This window comes from Neoarius graeffei, chromosome 28, assembly GCF_027579695.1.
Source record: "Neoarius graeffei isolate fNeoGra1 chromosome 28, fNeoGra1.pri, whole genome shotgun sequence".
Taxonomy (NCBI): Eukaryota; Metazoa; Chordata; class Actinopteri; order Siluriformes; family Ariidae; genus Neoarius; species Neoarius graeffei.
The window spans coordinates 52,912,187-52,933,948 of record NC_083596.1 but is presented as its reverse complement, the minus strand read 5'-3'; the positions used below and the strand labels follow the sequence as shown (position 1 = coordinate 52,933,948).

Below are 21,762 nucleotides of genomic sequence, written 5' to 3'. Positions count from 1 at the left end.
TTGCTTGCCAAGTTTGACAAATCAGAAGCTGCAATATCATTTTTGCCATAATCAGCACCCCCAGGGGCGAAAGTGCACAAAATTTGGCGTATATGTCAGGTGAGCTATGAAGAGTTTGCGTATGAAGTTTGATGACAATTGAGTAAATAGAAGATGAGATATAGATTTTTGAAGAATAAATTTTTTGGTTTTTCCCATGTCAGTAGGTGGCGCTATGCTGTACATGAGCGATTATGAGTTGGAAAAATAAGTGTCTACAACAGCAACGTACTATCCCAAGGTAGTGGTGTGAAGGAAAAGCATTATGGAATTATTAACCAAAAACCCATTTTGGAGCAATTGCGTGGGCCAAAAACAGCGCCCCCCATGGACGAAAATTCCCAAAATGTGGTATACATGACATGGGAGGTAGTAAGAGGGTGGCCGTGAAGTTTGACCGAATTTGAGGAAAGATTGGATTTTTTGCCCAAAAATAGCACCCCCAGTGGCGAAACATCACAGAAATTGGGTAACATGTCAGAAGCCCAATGACTGATTTGCGTGTGAAGTATGAGCAGTTTTGAGCAATTAGAAGATTTGTTATGAATTTTTAAGCATGTAAAATTCTGCATTGAAAAATGATTGACGTATAACCTCTGAACGGTTTACCCTACGTGAAACGTATTTAGAAACTTTTGTCAGCCATGTCTGTAGATGATGTGTATCAATTTTGGTGACGTTCCTATGAACGGTCTAGGAGGAGTTGCGCCGTCTTCGTGGCCATGCATTTCGCACAAAAGTGAAATTACCTCACTTCCTGTAGGGCGTGGCTAATGCATTGGCATTACATTTTTGTCCGGCTTGGTGAGATACATATGCGTACCAAAGGGCATGCCACTACTACAAACTACATGGCAACCAGGCACCTTAATGCGAGAGGCAAAAATCACAACACGTTAGGGGGCGCTATAGAGGCCCTGAGGCCCGCCTGGATCTGGGCTTCTGGTTCTCAGTAGCGGAGGCAGTCTAAGAAAAAGGAGCCAAATTTCGAGCATTGTCGACTCATGGCAAGCGCCCCAATAAGGGTCTTGTAAAGAGTTTGCTTGCCAAGGTTGACAAATCAGAAGCTGCAATATCATTTCTGCCGTAACCAGCACCCCCAGGGGCGAAAGTGCACAAAATTTGGCGTATATGTCAGGTGAGCTATGAAGAGTTTGCGTATGAAGTTTGATGAAAATTGAGTAAATAGAAGATGAGATATAGATTTTTGAAGAATAAATTTTTTGGTTTTTCCCATGTCAGTAGGTGGCGCTATGCTGTACATGAGCGATTATGAGTTGGAAAAACAAGTGTCTACAACAGCAACGTACTATCACAAGGTAGTGGTGTGAAGGAAAAGCATTATGGAATTATTAACCAAAAACCCATTTTGGAGAAATTGCGTCGGCCAAAAACAGCGCCCCCCATGGACGAAAATTCCCAAAATGTGGTATACATGACATGGGTGGTAGTAAGAGGGTGGCCGTGAAGTTTGACCAAATTTGAGGAAAGATTGGATTTTTTGCCCAAAAATAGCGCCCCCAGTGGCGAAATATCACAGAAATTGGGAAACATGTCAGAAGCCCAGTGAGTGATTAGCGTGTGAAGTATGAGCAGTTTTGAGCAATTAGAAGATTTGTTATGAATTTTTTAGCATGTAAAATTTTGAAGTGAAAATTGATTGACGTATAACTTCTGAACGGTTTACCCTACGTGAAACGTATTTAGTAACTTTTGTCAGCCATGTCTGTAGATGATGTGTATCAATTTTGGTGACATTCCTATGAACGGTCTAGGAGGAGTTGCGCCGTCTTCGTGGCCATGCATTTCGCACAAAAGTGAAATAACCTCACTTCCTGTTGGGCGTGGCTAATGCATTGGCATGACATTTTTGTCCGGCTTAGTGAGATACATATGCATACCAAATGGCATGCCAGTACTACAAACTATATGGCAACCAGGCACCTTAATGCGGGAGGCCAAAATCACAACGACTTAGGGGGCGCTATAGAGGCCCTGAGCCCCGGCCAAGTTTGGGCTTTTGGTTCTGAGTAGCGGTGGCAATTCTCGGAAGTGGTGCCAAATTTCGTGCGTTTTCGCCCATGGCAAGCGCCCCGAAAATGGCCCAACAGCGGAGAAAAATAAAGAAGAAGAAGAAGAAGACGGAAGAATAATAATAGTGAACTCTTACAAGAACAATAGGGCCTTCGCCCATAGGGCTCGGGCCCTAATAATACTTTTAAATCTTACTTGAGTACATTTAAAATAAAAAAGTACTAAAACTCCATTACATCAGATTACACACTTCTCGCTACTTTTATTTAATTTGTTATTTTTATTCACACATGCATGGCTTCTACAATATCAGCTGCTTTGATACACTGAGTTTGAACAAACAGATGGACAAATTTAAATGAAGCTCACGACTGTGTAAGTTTTAAGAGATGAAACAGTTCTGCGACTTTGGTTTAAAAAAGATTTTTGTTCATAAAATTGTCAGAGATGTGTAATACTTGTGGGGTTTGAGGGGAAATGGAAGAGATGGGAGGTGGGCTTGAGACAATTCAATGGGGCATTTTATTTTTGTTCACTTTTGCTTTTCAACAGTTTTCTTAACTATTTATTCATTTCTCAATTAACATTTGTATGAACAAGACAAACGCCACATCCAAAAAGAAAAGAAAAAAACAAAAACACATACACTAGACACAACACACAGTTGAAATGGGGGGGCACTACACGCTTCACAGTCTTATTACTCTGATCTCATAACAGTTGAGAACTCGACCCATCCTTCATCTTGGGCACAGTCCATTTAGACCAGAGTTTTGTATGGGTCTCTGCTTTAGTCCTTAGAGAATGAGTCCATTTCCCATGGAGTGCATTTCATCTACGATGTCCCGCCACTGATCTGGACTCGGAGGATTACATTTCAGCCAGTTCCTTGTAACTGCTTTTTTGCATCCAAGTATCAAAATTTTGAAGAGATAGACGTCCTTGGTTTGAAACATGGCACCAGGTATCAATCCCAGGAGCACAATCCTGGGGCCCTTGAGAATGTTGAAACCAAATATATCTTCAAGAATTTGAAGAACTCTGTCCCAAAATGGTTGCAATTTTGTGCATGAACAAAACGTATGCGAGTGACTGGCATTCATGTGCCCACATCGTCTCCAGCACTGCTGCTGCACTCCTACTCATTTCCTTTTCATGTGAGGTGTAATAAAAAATCGAATTAAGTTCGTCCATCCAAATTCCCTCCATCTTTTAGAGCTAGTGGAAGATTGTTGTGTTTCACACATGGAATACCAATCACTCTCTGACAACTGAATGTTCATTTCCTGTTCCCATTTTGATTTAGCATGCAGTGAATTTATACACTTTTGCATTTGTAAACTCCTATACAATTTAGAGAGAGTTTTTTCAGGAGTATGTTTGTATACAGCTGTCAACACATCAATCAACTCATTACCTCCTGCTGAAAGTCCTTTTTAAATTTCTGTATCATAGAAATGTCTCAGGGTGGCATGGTGGTGTAGTGTTTAGCGCTGTCACCTCACAGCAAGAAGGTCCGGGTTCGAGCCCCGTGGCCGGCGAGGGCCTTTCTGTGCGGAGTTTGCATGTTCTCCCCGTGTCCGCGTGGGTTTCCTCCGGGTGCTCCGGTTTCCCCCACAGTCCAAAGACATGCAGGTTAGGTTAACTGGTGACTCTAAATTGAGCGTAGGTGTGAATGTGAGTGTGAATGGTTGTCTGTGTCTATGTGTCAGCCCTGTGATGACCTGGCGACTTGTCCAGGGTGAACCCCGCCTTTCGCCCGTAGTCAGCTGGGATAGGATCCAGCTCGCCTGCGACCCTGTAGAACAGGATAAAGCGGCTACAGATAATGAGATGAGAAATGTCTCAGCTGTAGATATCTGAACAGGTCTCCATTTTATAAACCAAATTCTCTTGAGTTTTTCAAAAGTTTTGAAGGTTTTTCCCTCTATAACTTGCTGCGGCAAGATTAATTACCAACACGCCCAAGTATAACAACATAACTCCTGTTTTACGGTCGTTGCACTGGCTACCAGTAAAGGAAAGAGTCCATTTCAAGATCCTTGTGCTGACATTTAAAGCTATTCATGGTCTTGCTCCAGACTATATCAATTGTCTCCTATCAGTGCAGCGTCCTAGCTGTTATGCTTTTCGCAGAAATAACGAACTTCTTCTGAAGCCATTCAGTGCTAAGACTTATAAAACTCTGGGTGATGGGGCCTTTGCTGCAGCCTCCCCGTCTCTCTTCAACGCACTGCCTCGCCATATTAGAGAAGATAACAGTTACAACAGATTTAAAACTTTAGTAAAGACATTTTTATTTAGAGTTGCTTATGAACATTGAGTATTTATATTTTTTTATGTATATAATTGCCATATTAGAGAACAATTACAACAGATTTTAGATTTTAGTAAAGACATTTTATTCAGAATTGCTTATGACCACTGAGTAATTATATTTTCTATAATCCATTATCAATCTTTGAATTATTTTCATTCACATATATAGCTGTATTATTGATTTTAAATATTTGTAATATCTTAAAGTTAGCAATTTATTGTAATTTATTTATTTGTAATTTGTAAGGCACATTTGATCATATATACATGATATATGTGCGGTATAAATAATAAAGATTATTATGTGTCCATACAGCTGTTATTCTTTTACCTCTAATTTTGCTGTCTCTTTCCATCTCATCTCATCTCATTATCTGTAGCCGCTTTATCCTGTTCTACAGGGTCGCAGGCGAGCTGGATCCTATCCCAGCTGACTACGGGTGAAAGGCGGGGTTCACCCTGGACAAGTCGCCAGGTCATCACAGGGCTGACACATAGACACAGACAACCATTCACACTCACATTCACACCTACGCTCAATTTAGAGTCACCAGTTAACCTAACCTGCATGTCTTTGGACTGTGGGGGAAACCGGAGCACCCGGAGGAAACCCACGCGGACACGGGGAGAACATGCAAACTCCACACAGAAAGGCCCTCGCCGGCCACGGGGCTCGAACCCGGACCTTCTTGCTGTGAGGCGACAGCGCTAACCACTACACCACCGTGCCGCCCCGTCTCTTTCCAATTTATGTATTTTAACAGTCTCATTCCATATTTTCAGGGTTTCCTTGACAGTGCAGGTTTTTCCCCTTTTGATCTGTATAATCTTTCCCACTCTGCCTAGTCTGGGGTTGAGACTGGCCCATGTTTAATTCAGTGTGTTTCCATCTAGCCCGATACTCTGGAGCGCACCAATAAACAATGGATCTCATTTGGGTGGCATAATAATATTCTCTAAGATTAATATTAATCTTATATTTAATCTCGATTAATGTCGCGACTGTCATAGTTAACTCGCGATTAATCGCAATTTAATCGCACATTTTTGTCACATAAAAAAAACATTGTAATTCTCTTATCAGCATAAAAAAGTGAATGGGCTTGCTTTGTACCAATGTTTTTTTTTTATTTCAAAACATAACACGTCTTGACACAGCCACTACAAAGTGAAACCTAAGCCGAACACCGGCGCAGGGCTAGCAAGAGAACCATGAGTGAAGTGATCTACTGCTTGAGTGTCTACAACTCTAATCAGAGAGATAGATTACACAGTGACGGTAGCCTTGACATGCTTGATTATAATATAAAGTACACTATTATATTAACTTTAAGTTGTTCGTTGATAAATATTGCATTGAATCTGATCTTTACTGTTTCAGCTCACTTAAAACATTTTATACTTTTACACTTTCTGCCTGTTGATGCATCGCGCTGTCCAATCAGAGGCGGCCAAATGTGCATATTACAGGAAGGATTTCTGGGATAGCATTGAGTTTACAGTTCAGAGGGATCTGGCTTCTTTAGACGCTGTCTTCTTAAAACTGAATAAATATTTAAAAAGAGCCAAATTAGCCAGTCTTTTGAACGGCTCTTTTCAAAGAACGGATCACAAAGATGCGGATCCCATCAAAGAGCCATAAATCCCATCTCTACTATCGCGCCCTGCCCGCGCTGGTTCTTTGGGGGAGGAGGGCAGAGGACTCTGGCTGTGCAGTGCGGGGCGGGGCATTACAGTCTAGCTGCTATCGGTTTTCTAAGCAAAGTCTCTGTTCCAAGTTCCTGGCAGTTTCAAAAGCTTATGAAAAACCTACATCATGTCACAGAGCGTTAATGTCGCAATAAAAAAATTATCGCCGTTAAAATTGAGTCAAGTTAACGCATTAATAACGCGACACGCATATATAAATTGGAGCAAAAGGACATAAAACAAACAGTCAAGGGCACTTGAGGTATAGCAGGTAAACATGAAATAAGCAGGATAAACAATAAACTAATAGCTGTTAAGATGAGGTAGTGCGGAATAGTGCAAATAAGCGAGGTAAAGTGAAATGTGCAGTCCCTGAGTTCAGTGTGTGTGTGTGTGTGTGTGTGTGTTGGGGGGGACTGTGAGGGTGACATGATGTCAGATGCTGAAGGGGGGGCAGGGGGGTGTGCAAGCAGAATCTGTGGCAGGGGGCAGAGGGGGGAGGAGGGGCAGAACAGGAAGGGAGTTGAGCCTCCTGACCGCCTGGTGAAAGAAACTGTCCTTGAGCTGCTGGTTTTGGCCCGGAGACTCCGCAGTCTCCTCCCCGACGACAGCAGGCTGAAGAGGCTGTGAGATGGGTGGGTGGGGTCACCTGCAATCCTGATGGCTTTGCGGGTGAGGTGGGAGTTATAGATTTCCATTAGAGAAGGGAGAGAGACACCAATGATCCTCTCAGCTGCTCTCACGATGCGCTGCAGAGACTTGCAGCAGGACACGGTGAAGGCGCCGTACCACACGGTGATGCAGCTGGTCAGGATGTTCTCGATGGTGCCTCTGGAGAATGTGTGCATGATGAGGGCCGGGGCTCTTGCTCTCCTCAGTTTACGGCAGAAGTACAGACGCTGTTGGGCTTTTTTGGCCAGTGATGCAGTGTTGTTGCTCCAGGACAGGTCTTCAGAGATGTGCACACCCAGAAACTTGGTGCTGCTCACCCTCTTCACTGCAGCACCGTCGATAGATAGTGGAGCATGCTGGGTGTGCTCTCTCCTGAAGTCCACAACAATCTCCTTCGTCTTCTCCACATTCAGGCAGAGATTGTTGTCCCTGCACCACATGGCCAAGCGGCTCACCTCACTCCTGTAGATTGTCTCATCGCCATTGTTGATGAAACCCACCACAGTCGTGTCGTCCGCAAACTTAATGAAGAGATTAGAGTTGGATGTTGGTGTGCAGTTGTGGGTCAGCAGAGTGAAGAGGAGGGGGCTCAGCACACATCCTTGGGGGGCCCCCGTGTTCAATGTGATGGTGCTGGAGGAGTTGCTGCTGACCCGTACAGCATGTGGTCTCCCCGTCAGGAAGTCCAACAGCCAGTTGCACAGGGAGGTGTTGAGTCTCAGCTGGTCCAGTTTACAAATGACCTGCTGAGGAATGATTGTGTTGAATGCTGAGCTAAAGTCTATGAACAGCATTCTGACATACAAGTCTTTTGTCTCCAGGTGGGTGAGGGCGTCATCGGTCGAACGGTTGGACTGATATGCAAACTGGAAAGGGTCCAGGGCGGGGGGGAGGGCAGACTTGATATGCTGCATGACTAGCCGCTCGAAGCACTTCATGAGGATGCGAGTGAGTGTAACTGGGCGGCAGTCATTGAAGCAGGAGGGAGACGGCTTCTTCAGGACCGGGATGATGATGGTGGCTTTGAGGCACGTGGGGACAACAGCCTGGCTCAATGAGATGTTGAAGATGTCTGTAAAGATGTTCCTCAATAGGAACATCAGATATATCTGATGTTTCTATTGAGGACTCCTTCACCCGGTGTCTATTGAGAGTGTTCAACAGGAAGTAAGCTATTCTGGAGTGCAATTGATGAGTAGCTGAGTAGTGAGTAAAGTCTTTTTCTGGTGCACGTAAATCCCTCCAAACATCGTACAGACCCATCTCTTTAATTAACATGTTGAGATCTTTTGACCGAAGAGATTTATGTCTATAGCGTGTATCTATAGCGTGATTCAGGATTGTATTCCAATCTCCAGCACAAACTAAAATTCCTTCACTTTCTGAAATTATTATGTCAAATAAAAATTTAAAGAATTTTCTATCACTCTCTGGTGGGGCGTATATATTAGTAAATGTGACCAGAACATTATCAATCTTTCAAGTCAAGTCAACTTTATTGTCAAATGTGCTATACATGCTCGACATACAGCACAGATGAAATTTCAGTCCTCTCTGACCCACTGTGCAAACAGGCAATGCAATAAAGAAAAATAGAATAATTGAAATAAACAGTATAAACACTCCTAGATAAGAAATAGACATAGACTAAACACTCTTATACACACACGTATGTGTGTGTGTGTGTGTGTATGTGTATATGAGTGATTCCACGCTTATGGGTACTGAAATGGGGACATGAACTTATTTTTAAAAATTCACCTAAAACCATTTCTTTTTTTACCATCAGGTCACAAAACATGTAATCTTTAATGAATGATATGTTAAAAGATAACTTTAATTTTCTGAGATGTAATAAAAACATATTTATATGCCAAAGTCAAGCCTATGAGTTCCAAAATGATGTCTGTTACATTACTTCTGTTACGATTGTCCATCTCGCATCTGTTACAAATTAATTACAATCTAGCTCTATACCATGTTAATCTTATTGAAAGAATGTGTATGTTTATTCTACTACACATGTTTATTAATTATATTTGCTAAAACATCACCTTCCTATGTTTCAAAAAGTAATTCTACATTGTTAAAATTGAGAATATATATGTCCACAACACTTCTGTTACGTTCTGACTTTGGCATATAAATATGTTTTTATTACATCTCAGAAAATTAAAGTTATCTTTTAACATATCATTCATTAAAGATTACATGTTTTGTGACCTGATGGTAAAAAAAGAAATGGTTTTAGGTGAATTTTTAAAAATAAGTTCATGTCCCCATTTCAGTACCCATAAGCGTGGAATCACTCATATATATACACACACACATTTAACATATAAATTGGAGCAAATTCCTTTCACTATTATAAACCTGCCCTCTTTGTCTTGCGTTTCCTTAATTAGTTAAAAGTTCAGAGAATTAGAAATCAGAATCGCCACCCCTCATTTCCGACTGTTTTTACAAGAGCTGAAAAAGGAGTTTAATTACCAAACCTTTTAATTTTGTAATGTTTTTGATTTGACATGTGTGTCTTCTGTATGAATATAAACTGTCTTATCCTTTTTAATTTTTGCGAACACTTTACTCCTTTTGACTGATTTACTCACATTAAGGAAGCAAGTTTCAGGTTATGAGATCCTACCATATACAGTGGGGCAAAAAAGTATTTGGTCAGTCACCAATTGTACAAGTTCTCCCACTTAAAAAGATGAGAGAGGCCTGTAATTTTCATCATAGGTACACTTCAACTATGAGAGACAGAATGAGAAAAAAAAATCCAGAAAATCACATTGTCTGATTTTTAAATAATTTATTTGCAAATTATGGTGGAAAATAAGTATTTGGTCAATAACAAAAGTTCATCTCAATACTTTGTTATATACCCTTTGTTGGCAATGACAGAGGTCAAACATTTTCTGTAAGTCTTCACAAGGTTTTCACACACTGTTGCTGGTATTTTGGCCCATTCCTCCATGCAGATCTCCTCTAGAGCAGTGATGTTTTGGGGCTGTCGCTGGGCAACACGGACTTTCAACTCCCTCCAAAGATTTTCTATGGGGTTGAGATCTGGAGACTGGGTAGGCCACTCCAGGACCTTGAAATGCTTCTTACGAAGCCACTCCTTCGTTGCCCGGGCGGTGTGTTTGGGATCATTGTCATGCTGAAAGACCCAGCCATGTTTCATCTTCAATGCCCTTGCTGATGGAAGGAGGTTTTCACTCAAAATCTCACGATACATGGCCCCATTCATTCTTTCCTTTACACGGATCAGTCGTCCTGGTCCCTTTGCAGAAAAACAGCCCCAAAGCATGATGTTTCCACCCCCATACTTCACAGTAGGTATGGTGTTCTTTGGATGCAACTCAGCATTCTTTCTCCTCCAAACACGACAAGTTGAGTTTTTACCAAAAAAGTTCTATTTTGGTTTCATCTGACCATATGACATTCTCCCAATCCTCTTCTGGATCATCCAAATGCTCTCTAGCAAACTTCAGATGGGCCTGGACATGTACTGGCTTAAGCAGGGGGACACGTCTGGCACTGCAGGATTTGAGTCCCTGGCAGCGTAGTGTGTTACTGATGGTAGCCTTTGTTACTTTGGTCCCAGCTCTCTGCAGGTCATTCACTAGGTCCCCCCGTGTGGTTCTGGGATTTTTGTTCACCGTTCTTGTGATCATTTTGACCCCACGGGGTGAGATCTTGCATGGAGCCCCAGATCGAGGGAGATTATCAGTGGTCTTGTATGTCTTCCATTTTCTAATAATTGCTCCCACAGTTGATTTCTTCACACCAAGCTGCTTACCTATTGCAGATTCAGTCTTCCCAGCCTGGTGCAGGTCTACAATTTTGTTTCTGGTGTCCTTTGACAGCTCTTTGGTCTTGGCCATAGTGGAGTTTGGAGTGTGACTGTTTGAGGTTGTGGACAGGTGTCTTTTATACTGATAACGAGTTCAAACAGGTGCCATTAATACAGGTAACGAGTGGAGGACAGAGGAGCCTCTTAAAGAAGAAGTTACAGGTCTGTGAGAGCCAGAAATCTTGCTTGTTTGTAGGTGACCAAATACTTATTTTACCGAGGAATTTACCAATTAATTCATTAAAAATCCTACAATGTGATTTCCTGGATTCTTTCCCCCCATTCTGTCTCTCATAGTTGAAGTGTACCTATGATGAAAATTACAGGCCTCTCTCATCTTTTTAAGTGGGAGAACTTGTACAATTGGTGGCTGACTAAATACTTTTTTGCCCCACTGTATACTGCAAATAGTAAATGAGTTAGTAACCCCCAAGAACATAATCTGAACCATAACTATAACTAACACACACACACACACACACACACACACACACACACACACACACACACACAGTGGTGCTTGAAAGTTTGTGAACCCTTTAGAATTTTCTCTATTTCTGCATAAATATGACCTAAAACATCAGATTTTCACACAAGTCCTAAAAGTAGATAAAGAGAACCCAGTTAAACAAATGAGACAAAAATATTATACTTGGTCATTTATTTATTGAGGAAAATGATCCAATATTACATATCTGTGCCTGGCAAAAGTATGTGAACCTCTAGGATTAACAGTTAATTTGAAGGTGAAATTAGAGTCAGGTGTTTTCAATCAATGGAATGACAATCAGGTGTGAGTGGGCACCCTGTTTTATTTAAAGAACAGGGATCTATCAAAGTCTGATCTTCACAACACATGTTTGTGGAAGTGTATCATGGCACGAACAAAGGAGATTTCTGAGAACCTCAGAAAAAGCGTTGTTGATGCTCATCAGGCTGGAAAAGGTTACAAAACCATCTCTAAAGAGTTTGGACTCCACCAATCCACAGTCAGACAGATTGTGTACAAATGGAGGAAATTCAAGACCATTGTTCCCTTCCCCAGGAGTGGTCGACCAACAAAGATCACTCCAAGAGCAAGGCGTGTAATAGTCGGTGAGGTCACAAAGGACCCCAGGGTAACTTCTAAGCAACTGAAGGCCTCTCTCACATTGGCTAATGTTCATGAGTCCACCATCAGGAGAACACTGAACAACAATGGTGTGCATGGCAGGGTTGCAAGGAGAAAGCCACTGCTCTCCAAAAAGAACGTTGCTGCTTGTCTGCAGTTTGCTAAAGATCACATGGACAAGCCAGAAGGCTATTGGAAAAATGTTTTGTGGACGGATGCGAACAAAATAGAACTTTTTGGTTGAAATGAGAAGTGTTATGTTTGGCAAAAGGAAAACACTGCATTCCAGCATAAGAACCTTATCCCATCTGTGAAACATGGTGGTGGTAGTATCATGGTTTGGGCCTGTTTTGCTGCATCTGGGCCAGGACGGCTTGCCATCATTGATGAAACAATGAATTCTGAATTATACCAGCGAATTCTAAAGGAAAATGTCAGGACATCTGTCCATGAACTGAATCTCAAGAGAAGGTGGGTCATGCAGCAAGACAACGACCCTAAGCACACAAGTCGTTCTACCAAAGAACGGTTAAAGAAGAATAAAGTTAATGTTTTGGAATGGCCAAGTCAAAGTCCTGACCTTAATCCAATGGAAATGTTGTGGAAGGACGTGAAGTGAGCAGTTCATGTGAGGAAACCCACCAACGTCCCAGAGTTGAAGCTGTTCTGTACGGAGGAACGGGCTAAAATTCCTCCAAGCCGGTGTGCAGGACTGATCAACAGTTACCGCAAACATTTAGTTGCAGTTATTGCTGCACAAGGGGGTCACATCAGATACTGAAAGCAAAGGGTCACATACTTTTGCCACTCACAGATATAGTAATAATAATAATAATAATATGTTCAATTTATATAGCACCTTTCTCAAAACCCAAGGTTGCTTTACAATAATAGGCAGAACAAAGAAAAAAAAAGTCCACCAAATAGAGGTCATGATATCGTTCCAGTGGTGTAGCAGCCACAGTCCCACCAAAAGGCACATGAAAACAAGTCCCACATCTCCAGCACAGCTGCCGTGATGCCACCAGCAACATCGCTCGAACATCACGCCATGGATCCACAAAGCGAGCACAGAAGCACCGCCACGCAGAGCGCTGGTGTGTCCCAAACCGCCTGCACAGCTGCCGCGACACCACCAAGCAACGTCACTCGGAACATCACGCCAAGCACTAAAGCACAGAGCGCTGGATAACCACGATGTTAAAATGAGCAACAAGCTCACTGCAGTCCACAGCTGGGAGCGCAGGCATCACCCACAGCGAACCAAGGCCTGGAGGGAACCGACGCCCAAAACTGGGTCCGGAGCTACACCACCACTGGCGGACAAAAACCCTCAAACATCAAACACAGAAAAAAAATTTAAATAAAAAAGGAGATATGTAATATTGGATAATTTTCCTCAATAAATAAATGACCAAGTATAATATTTTTGTCTCATTTGTTTAACTGGGTTCTCTTTATCTACTTTTAGGACTTGTGTGAAAATCTGATGACGTTTTAGGTCATATTTATGCAGAAATATAGACAATTCTAAAGGGTTCACAAACTTTCAAGCACCACTGTATGTGTGTGTGTGTGTGTGTGTGTGTGTGTACTTCCAAACAGGAAAGAGACTTATGTTCCTTTCAGATTTTTCAAGTGTAGGTCATAAAAAGAATTTTCCCAACTCCCAATTATTTTTGTTTAGTAACTAAAAGCTACTGAACTCGAATCACAGACTTCCAATTTTATTAGTTTTTAAAATATATATATAACAATTAATTAATTTATCTCCATGTGGCAAACCACCTCAGTGACTTCAGCTTGGGTAATGGACGAGTCCACCTCTGAGTCATCAGCCTCAGTCTCCTCAATGGAAGACATTGAGCCTCGGTGGCAAGGCACCGGGGGTGGATGAGATCCGCCCTGAGTATCTCAAGTCTCTGGATGTTGTGGGGCTGTCTTGGTTGACACGCCTCTGCAACATCGCGTGGCGGTCGGGGACAGTGCCTCTGGAGTGGCAGACTGGGGTGGTGGTCCCTCTTTTTAAGAAAGGGGACCGGAGAGTGTGCTCCAATTACAGGGGAATCACACTTCTCAGCCTGCCGGGGAAGGTTTACTCCAGGGTACTGGAGAGGAGAATTCGACCAATAGTCGAACCTCAGATCCAGGAGGAACAATGCGTTTTTCGTCCTGGTCGCAGAACACTGGACCAGCTCTATACCCTTCATAGGGTGCTCGAGGATTCATGGGAGTTTGCCCAACCAGTCCACATGTGCTTTGTGGACCTGGAGAAGGCATTCGACCGTGTCCCCCGTGGTATCCTGTGGGGAGTGCTTCGGGAGTATGGGGTTTGGGGCTCTTTGCTACGGGCTGTCCAGTCCCTGTACGAACGGAGCAGGAGTCTGATTCGCACTGCCGGCAGTAAGTCAGACCTGTTCCCAGTGCATGTTGGACTCCGGCAGGGCTGCCCTTTGTCACCGGTTCTGTTCATAATTTTTATGGACAGAATTTCTAGGTGCAGCCAGGGGCCGGAGGGAATCCTGTTTGGGAACCACAGGATTTCATCTCTGCTTTTTGCGGATGATGTTGTCCTGTTGGCTTCTTCAAACCAGGACCTTCAGCATGCACTAGGGCGGTTTGCAGTCGAGTGTGAAGCAGCTGGGATGAGAATCAGCACCTCCAAGTCTGAGGCCATGGTTCTCGACCGGAAAAGGGTGGCTTGCCCTCTCCAGGTTGGTGGAGAAGTCCTGCCTCAAGTGGAGGAGTTTAAGTATCTTGGGATCTTGTTCACAAGTGAGGGAAGGATGGAGCATGAGATCGACAGGCGGATCGGTGCAGCCTCCGCAGTGATGCGGTCGCTTTACCGGTCCGTCGTGGTGAAGAAGGAGCTGAGCCAAAAGGCAAAGCTCTCGATTTACCGGTCGATCTACATTCCAACTCTCACATATGGTCATGAGCTTTGGGTAATGACCGAAAGAACAAGATCGTGGATACAAACGGCTGAAATGAGTTTCCTTCGCAGGGTGGCTGGGCGCTCCCTTAGGGTGAGAAGCACAGTCACTCGGGAGGAGCTCGGAGTAGAGCCGCAGAATCTGATCATCTGTAACTCTGAGATTCACTTCTGGGCTTATATTGCTATCTTCACACTTTCATCTGAGTTTATTTAGGTTTAGCGCGTTGAACTGGTAAATATCTCATCTCATCTCATTATCTCTAGCCGCTTTATCCTTCTACAGGGTCGCAGGCAAGCTGGAGCCTATCCCAGCTGACCACGGGCGAAAGGCGGGGTACACCCTGGACAAGTCGCCAGGTCATCACAGGGCTGACACATAGACACAGACAACCATTCACACTCACACCTACGCTCAATTTAGAGTCACCAGTTAACCTAACCTGCATGTCTTTGGACTGTGGGGGAAACCGGAGCACCCGGAGGAAACCCACACGGACACGGGGAGAACATGCAAACTCCACACAGAAAGGCCCTCGCCGGCCCCGGGGCTCGAACCCAGGACCTTCTTGCTGTGAGGCGACAGCGCTAACCACTACACCACCGTGCCGCCCACTGGTAAATATTATTAGTTTTATTATTGTTTTCTCTGTTTTTTTTTCCGTTCACAAGTTTATTCATCACCTATGGTCATGAGCTTTGGGTAATGACTGAAAGAACAAGGTCGCGGATACAAGCGGCCGAAATGAGTTTCCTTTGCAGGGTGGCTGGGCGCTCCCTTAGAGAAGGATGAGGAGCTCGGAGTAGAGCCGCTGCTCCTCCACATCAAGAGGAATCAGCTGAGGTGGCTTGGGCATCTCTTTCGGATGCCTCCTGGACGCCTCCCTGGGGAGGTGTTCCAGGCATGTCCCCCCGGGAGGAGGCCCCAGGGAAGACCCAGGACACGCTGGAGGGACTATGTCTCTCGGCTGGCCTGGGAACGCCTCGGTGTTCTTCCCGAGGAGCTGGCCAAGGTGTCTGGGGAAAGGGAAGTTTGGGCTGCCTCCGCGACCCGGTCCCGGATAAAGCGGAAGAAGACGAGACGAGATCTCCATGTGGCCCTAAATTCTCCACTGTTTTTTCCTGCTTCACCATGATCCAATTCAAGATACTACGTCATGCATCGCGTGGTGGGCTTTCCCCGTTCACGCAAGGCATTGTGGGATACAAATTTGAAACAGGAGAGAAAAATGGAGGACGTGAGTGTGCGAATGAAACATGAAAGAGCGACTACAGTAATGGAAAGAAAGTGAGAAGAAAAGACGTTCTGTTCTATACGAAGGAAAGGAAACGCAGGACCAAACTAATAAATATTGGCGCTCAGTGAGCACCTCGGTGTGATCAGCTGTTCGTTTAGCGACAGAATGATGGAACTGTCAGTGCACGCTCAAAGGGAAACCTGTAGATGGCAGTAATGCAACACTGTGGATGCCAGCTGCCGTAAAACCCAAAAGAAGAAGAAGAAGGTAAACCTGCGCATGTGCACACGGACTTCCTCTGTCTGCTTGACTGCGCCAAGCGAGCGATTTCATGCACATTATTTGCTTTAATCCCCTCAAATTAAATAACTTCCCAGCCACAGAATGGCCTGTTTTTGGAGAGGTTTTTGTTTGTTTGTTTGTTTTTTGGAGCTATTACAGAAATAAACATCACAATTACCAAATTTCAGAGGGAACTAAATTTCACTGATTTTATGAAATCAAAAGGCCATCTTGCTTTAAATGTTTATTTTGGATACAACTGATATTCCGATACATTTGAATGTAATACTTCATAGATGTAATAATCATTGTGTGTGTGTGTAGGTGATATTAGCGGGTGCAGTGCGGATAGTGGAGAAGGTGGAGTGCAGTAAGACCTCGGTGGTGATCCACTGCAGTGATGGTTGGGACAGAACCGCTCAGCTCTCCTCTCTCTGCATGCTGATGCTTGACTCGCACTACAGAACCATCCGAGGATTCCAGAAGCTCATCGAGAAGGAGTGGGTCAGCTACGGACACCGCTTCCAGCAGGTGCACACACACACACACACACACACACGCCATAGAGACAGTGTGCTGAGCTTCTCTGTATCATTACACTCATACAGAGAGAGAGAGAGAGAGAAAGGGAGTGTGTGTGTGTGTGTGTGTGTGTGTGTGTGTGTGTGTGTGTGTGTGTGTGTTACAGAGGGTGGGTCATGGTGATCAGAACCACACAGATGCTGACCGTTCCCCCATATTCCTGCAGTTTATTGACTGTGTGTGGCAAATGACACAGCAGGTCAGTTACCATAGTAACCACCTCTGAAGATTTCTTCACTCAGGTGTGTGATAACTGTGTGTGACGTCTGATGTGACACTCTGCTGTGTGTGTGTAGTTCCCTGCAGCGTTTGAGTTTAATGAGTACTTCCTGCTGACGTTGCTGGATCACCTGTACAGCTGTCTGTTTGGAACCTTTCTGTTTAACTCAGAACAGCAGAGACTCACTGAGGTGAGTGAGTGTGTGTGTGTGTGTGTGTGTGTGTGTGTGTGTGTGCGCGCGCAGCATTAGTTTCAGTACTGTACATCACTCTCAGAAATGTTCTTCCTGACCTGCAGGGTTTTAAATTGTCGAATTTAAACCAAGAACAGTCTCATGACGAACATTCCAGAACAGCAGAGGCTCTCACTCCATGTTCTAAACACACCATCAGTCATTTGCTTTACTGTAGTACACAATTCACTTTGTACTGCACTACAGTAAAGCAAATGACTCTGCTGCATGTTATCATAGAGTGTGTAGTGGATTGGGACACGCCCACAGCAGACTGATGATGGATGTTTTTTTTGTTTTTTTTTCCAAAATTGTAAAATCATCCAAATGAAGTGCATTAAGTAATGTATAAGGTTTGGAGACTTAATTAAATGCACATGTCTGAAATTGTGTGTGTGTGTGTGTGTGTGTGTGTGTGTGTAGGAGGCACAGAAGCGCACCGTGTCTCTCTGGTCATTTATTAACAGTCAATGGGAGGAGTTTGTGAATCCTCTGTACGTTCACTACGACACACACGTGCTATTTCCCTCTGTCTCCATCCGACACTTACAGCTGTGGACCTCCTACTACATCCGCTGGAACCCCCGCCTCAGACCGCAGGCACACACACACACACACACACACACACACACACACACAGATTAGATCAGTTTTGCACTGCTTTAGTGATATACAGTATTTACACTACTGTGTGTGTCTGTGTGTGTGCGCGTGTATGTATACAGGAGCCATTGCATCAGCGCTATAAAGAGCTACTTGCTAAAAGGACGGAGCTTCAGAAACGAGTGGAGGAGCTTCAGCGTGAAGTAGCAAATCGAGCATCTGCATCTTCTGAGAGGGCGGGGTCACCCACTCCCCCCACCCCCACTATACAGACCTTCATATGATTAACTTGTCTGTCTGTCTCTCTGTCTGTCTGTGTCTCTGTCTGTCTCCCTGATTGGTCTTAACTGAACACACAACTAATGTAGCATGTTAGCTCACTAAAGTTTAACTCATCATGCTTTTGCACTACTTTAACAGATTGGTAGGTTTATGTCCTAGTTATATAAACTCCACCCTTTCTTAAAACACCCCAATCACATGACCAAAACTAACATGGTCAAATAGACATGTTATATTTTCATATTTACCCAAATAGTGTAAGTTATAGAACACTGACTTACTTAATTCAAGTGTAAATTGAGATTGTTAGGGTGCTGTCATGCCACACTACAGAGCCAATTGGAGGGCACAACACATGCTTAATTAGCATAACTGCTACCATATGATTATCATATCATGGGTTAGTCTCGACCCTTAGCTTCTCTGTAAAGAAAAACTTGAACAGCTTTGATCCAAAGTGGTGTGTGCGTGTGTGTGTGTGTGTGTGTAACATCACTCACTTGCTAGAGTCATATTTTATCTGTACACACTAATATTACTGCTGCTGTTAACATTCCCCTGTAGCCTAAATAAATGATTGTAACCAGTCAAATGTGGTGTGTGTGTGTGTGAGAGAGAGAGTACGCAGTAGGGGTTCTCAGGATTTACTGTGCTGTCAGGACCCTCCTCAGTGTAAGATAAAGATTCAGACTCCTTTATGATTAATTTTATTTATTAATATAATTCCTTCTTTCCTTTAGATTTGTTTTGCTGATGAATAAATCAGCTATAACTGCTTTGATAGTGTTGATGTAAAACTCACCACTGTAACATCATTAACAATAAAATGTGGAGGTTTATCAGGTTTACCGAACCTGACTCCATCTCCACATTAGCACTGTGGAAGTATCGTAAAGTCGTGTAATAAAACTGACGTCATGAAGTCAATAATCAGGAATGTTCTATAATTAATAAGAATTAATAAATAATTTATGAATTTTTAAATGAGTTTTAATAATCTGTTCACCCAGAAATCACTCAGCACAACTTGAACTATTATAAGTTGTGTGGATATAAATAAGTAGAAAACAGGCATTTGGCAGACGAGCTCTTTTATCCAGAGCTACGTACAACAGACCTAACCCTCAGCTGCCCTGGGGTATCTTGCTCAAGTGCACTTTAGCTGTTCCTGTTGGTCCAGAGAATTGAAAGGGCAACCTTTTTGTCCCAAAACCGCTCCTCTAACTTTTAGGGGATGGATGGGCACGGACACACACACAACAAAAAAAACCCACCCTCTCAGTGTTGCGCAGCTCTCTCCTCTTTAACTAGGAAGATTTATGAAACTAGTCTGTGGCAAAATTGCCTTTAAAAATGAAATGGTTAAGAACCTTTATAGTAAATAACAGCTTTTGGTCTGGAGTTTCTAGGGAATTTTTCAGAAAGATTGGTGGTATTGATTTTCTTGTATTGTGATTTTTCTTATTCAAAAGTTACCTTTAAAATCATCCTCATTCCTTTCACCAGTACTGTGGTATTGGAAATTATTACACAAACACAATTTCACACCACATGATGTTCCCATTTAGAATGGCAGATTGATTCTTTTTAGGAATAGGTCTTTATTATTCAGTGACTGGATGGAAAAATATTTGGTCTGTTGCTGGTTTATTCAATAAATCTCGCAACGTCTTACCTGGAGAGAAATTCTGTTTAAAATTTAACTTCCAGTGCAACCATAATTAACATAATAATGCTATTAAAATACATCAGTTTCCTTTATTTTGATGCCTAAAATCCTGCCACCTCATGTGGTTACCTCTCCTCGTCCTCCTTCCCTGATGGTTGGTGGTCATGATTTTTTAAGCTAGATTTTGCCAAACAGGGTCAGAGTGATTGGAGATCTTTTTTTTTTTTTAAACAAAGGCTTTATATCCTGTGCAATTAATATCCTGTACAATTAAACAGGAACTCAGTGTCTTGTATTTTTAGTCAGTCTACCTTAAATTATAAATTAATGCACTGATTTATTTAGCTTACCTTTAACTCCAAAAACTAAGGAGCTTCATTTTAAGGTGTTTAATAATATTTCCCTCAGGTGAAGTCTTGAGACAAAGATTCAACTTCCATCAAAATAATTACACATTCTGTGAAGATCAAGGAGAAACAGAAAGTACGGGTCATTTCTTCTTTTTCTCTGGTTGGTACAGTAATACCTTTTGGTGTGATGTGTGATCAAGTTTAAGTTACTTTATTTGTACCCGAAGGTAAACTTCTTTTGCAGTGAAGTGAGTCAGTTTTCTCTTCCACACACGCCAAACAACACTTAAAACATCTAACATAAAACACAGCGTGATAAACATATAACATTTAAAAAAAACAAACATCTCACATAAAACACAACATAAACACATAAAACCCCACATGAAGCTAAGACTTATTAAAAAGGCTTATGGCAGCAGGAACAAAACTGTTTTTATAACACTTGATTTTACATTGTGGTACTTTATATGTACGTCCTGACGGGAGAGGCTGGAACTCACAATGTAGTGGGTGAGAAGCGTCCTTTAAAACTGATCCAGAGCTCCTCTGTACCTGTCTGGAGTGCAGTGATTCTGGATTTAACTGCATCTCTCCCGTCAGCTTACTGGACCACTTCACTATTTGGTTCAGGCACCTCTTATTTTTAGACGACAGATTACCAAACCAAGATGCCAAGCAGAAAGATAAAACCGATTCAATAAAAGCACGATAAAACAGGGTCAGCAGTGTTTTGTCAATGTGAAATGATGACAGTTTTATGAAGCAAAACAGACACTGGTTCCCCTTTTTATATCCAGCTTCACAGTTTGCCTCAAAAGTCAGTTTACGATCAATGACTGTGCCAAGGTACTTATATGTTTCAACACATTCTACTGTCTGACCCTTTATAAAAGTGAGTTCCTGTGCCTGGGGGAGTTTGCTAAAATCAATTAACATGTCTTTAGTGTTTAATATGTTCCTCTGCAGAAAGGATTCGTCACACCACTGAACAAAGTCCTGAATGACTGGACCGTGGCAGCTTTCATTATCCTTCAGCAGACTGACAATGACGGAGTCATCTGCATACTTTAAAATGAATCTGCCCTCCCTGCTGCTGCTACGACACGTTTGTGTAAAGGATGAACAGGAGAGGTGACAGAACGCATCCTTGTGGGAAGCCAGTGGAGGAACAGACCTGATCGGTCAGAGTGCCGTTCACTCTCTGTTCTGTTTAAAGTGACTGTGGCATCCTCAACTCCTCGAAGGGGTCTATAAGCAAACTGCAGAGGATCCAGGTCACTCTCTGTCTTCTTTATGATTTCAGACCTCACCAACTTTTCAAAGGTTTTCATCACAATGGATGTCAATGCAATGGGTCTAAAATCATTCAGGGTTTTTGGACATTTTATCTTGGGAACAGGGACACCTACAGCCTCCTTCCAACATTTTGGGACATGCTGAGTCTGTAAGGATTTATTAAAAATATAATAAAATATTGGGCACAGTTGTTTGGCACACGATTTGAGCAGTCGACCACAGATGTTATCAGGTCCCTGGCTCTTATTTGTCTTTATGGAAGAGAAAACCTTCACAATATCTGTGTGTTCAATCTTAAAATGATGGTTGTCTTCAAGTTTATGACTCATTTCCTGCATCTCTTTGCTAAA

At 42.9% G+C, this 21,762-nt stretch overlaps 1 protein-coding gene across 4 annotated transcripts in view; it reads left to right on the top strand.

Moving 5' to 3' along the window:
* mtmr2 (myotubularin related protein 2) overlaps positions 1–18,686 on the top strand; it is a 36,490-nt gene extending 17,804 nt beyond the window's left edge. For 3 of the 4 annotated variants that reach the window (XM_060912865.1, XM_060912866.1, XM_060912864.1), the window contains exons 12-16: positions 16,500–16,706; positions 16,864–16,956; positions 17,054–17,167; positions 17,633–17,809; positions 17,935–18,686. In XM_060912865.1, the coding sequence (XP_060768848.1) occupies positions 16,500–16,706; positions 16,864–16,956; positions 17,054–17,167; positions 17,633–17,809; positions 17,935–18,096 (753 nt within the window). In that variant the 3' untranslated portion in view covers positions 18,097–18,686. The remainder of the gene's footprint in view (positions 1–16,499; positions 16,707–16,863; positions 16,957–17,053; positions 17,168–17,632; positions 17,810–17,934) is intronic. The other variant, XM_060912867.1, reaches the window with a different exon arrangement.
* The last annotated feature ends 3,076 nt before the right edge of the window (positions 18,687–21,762 follow it).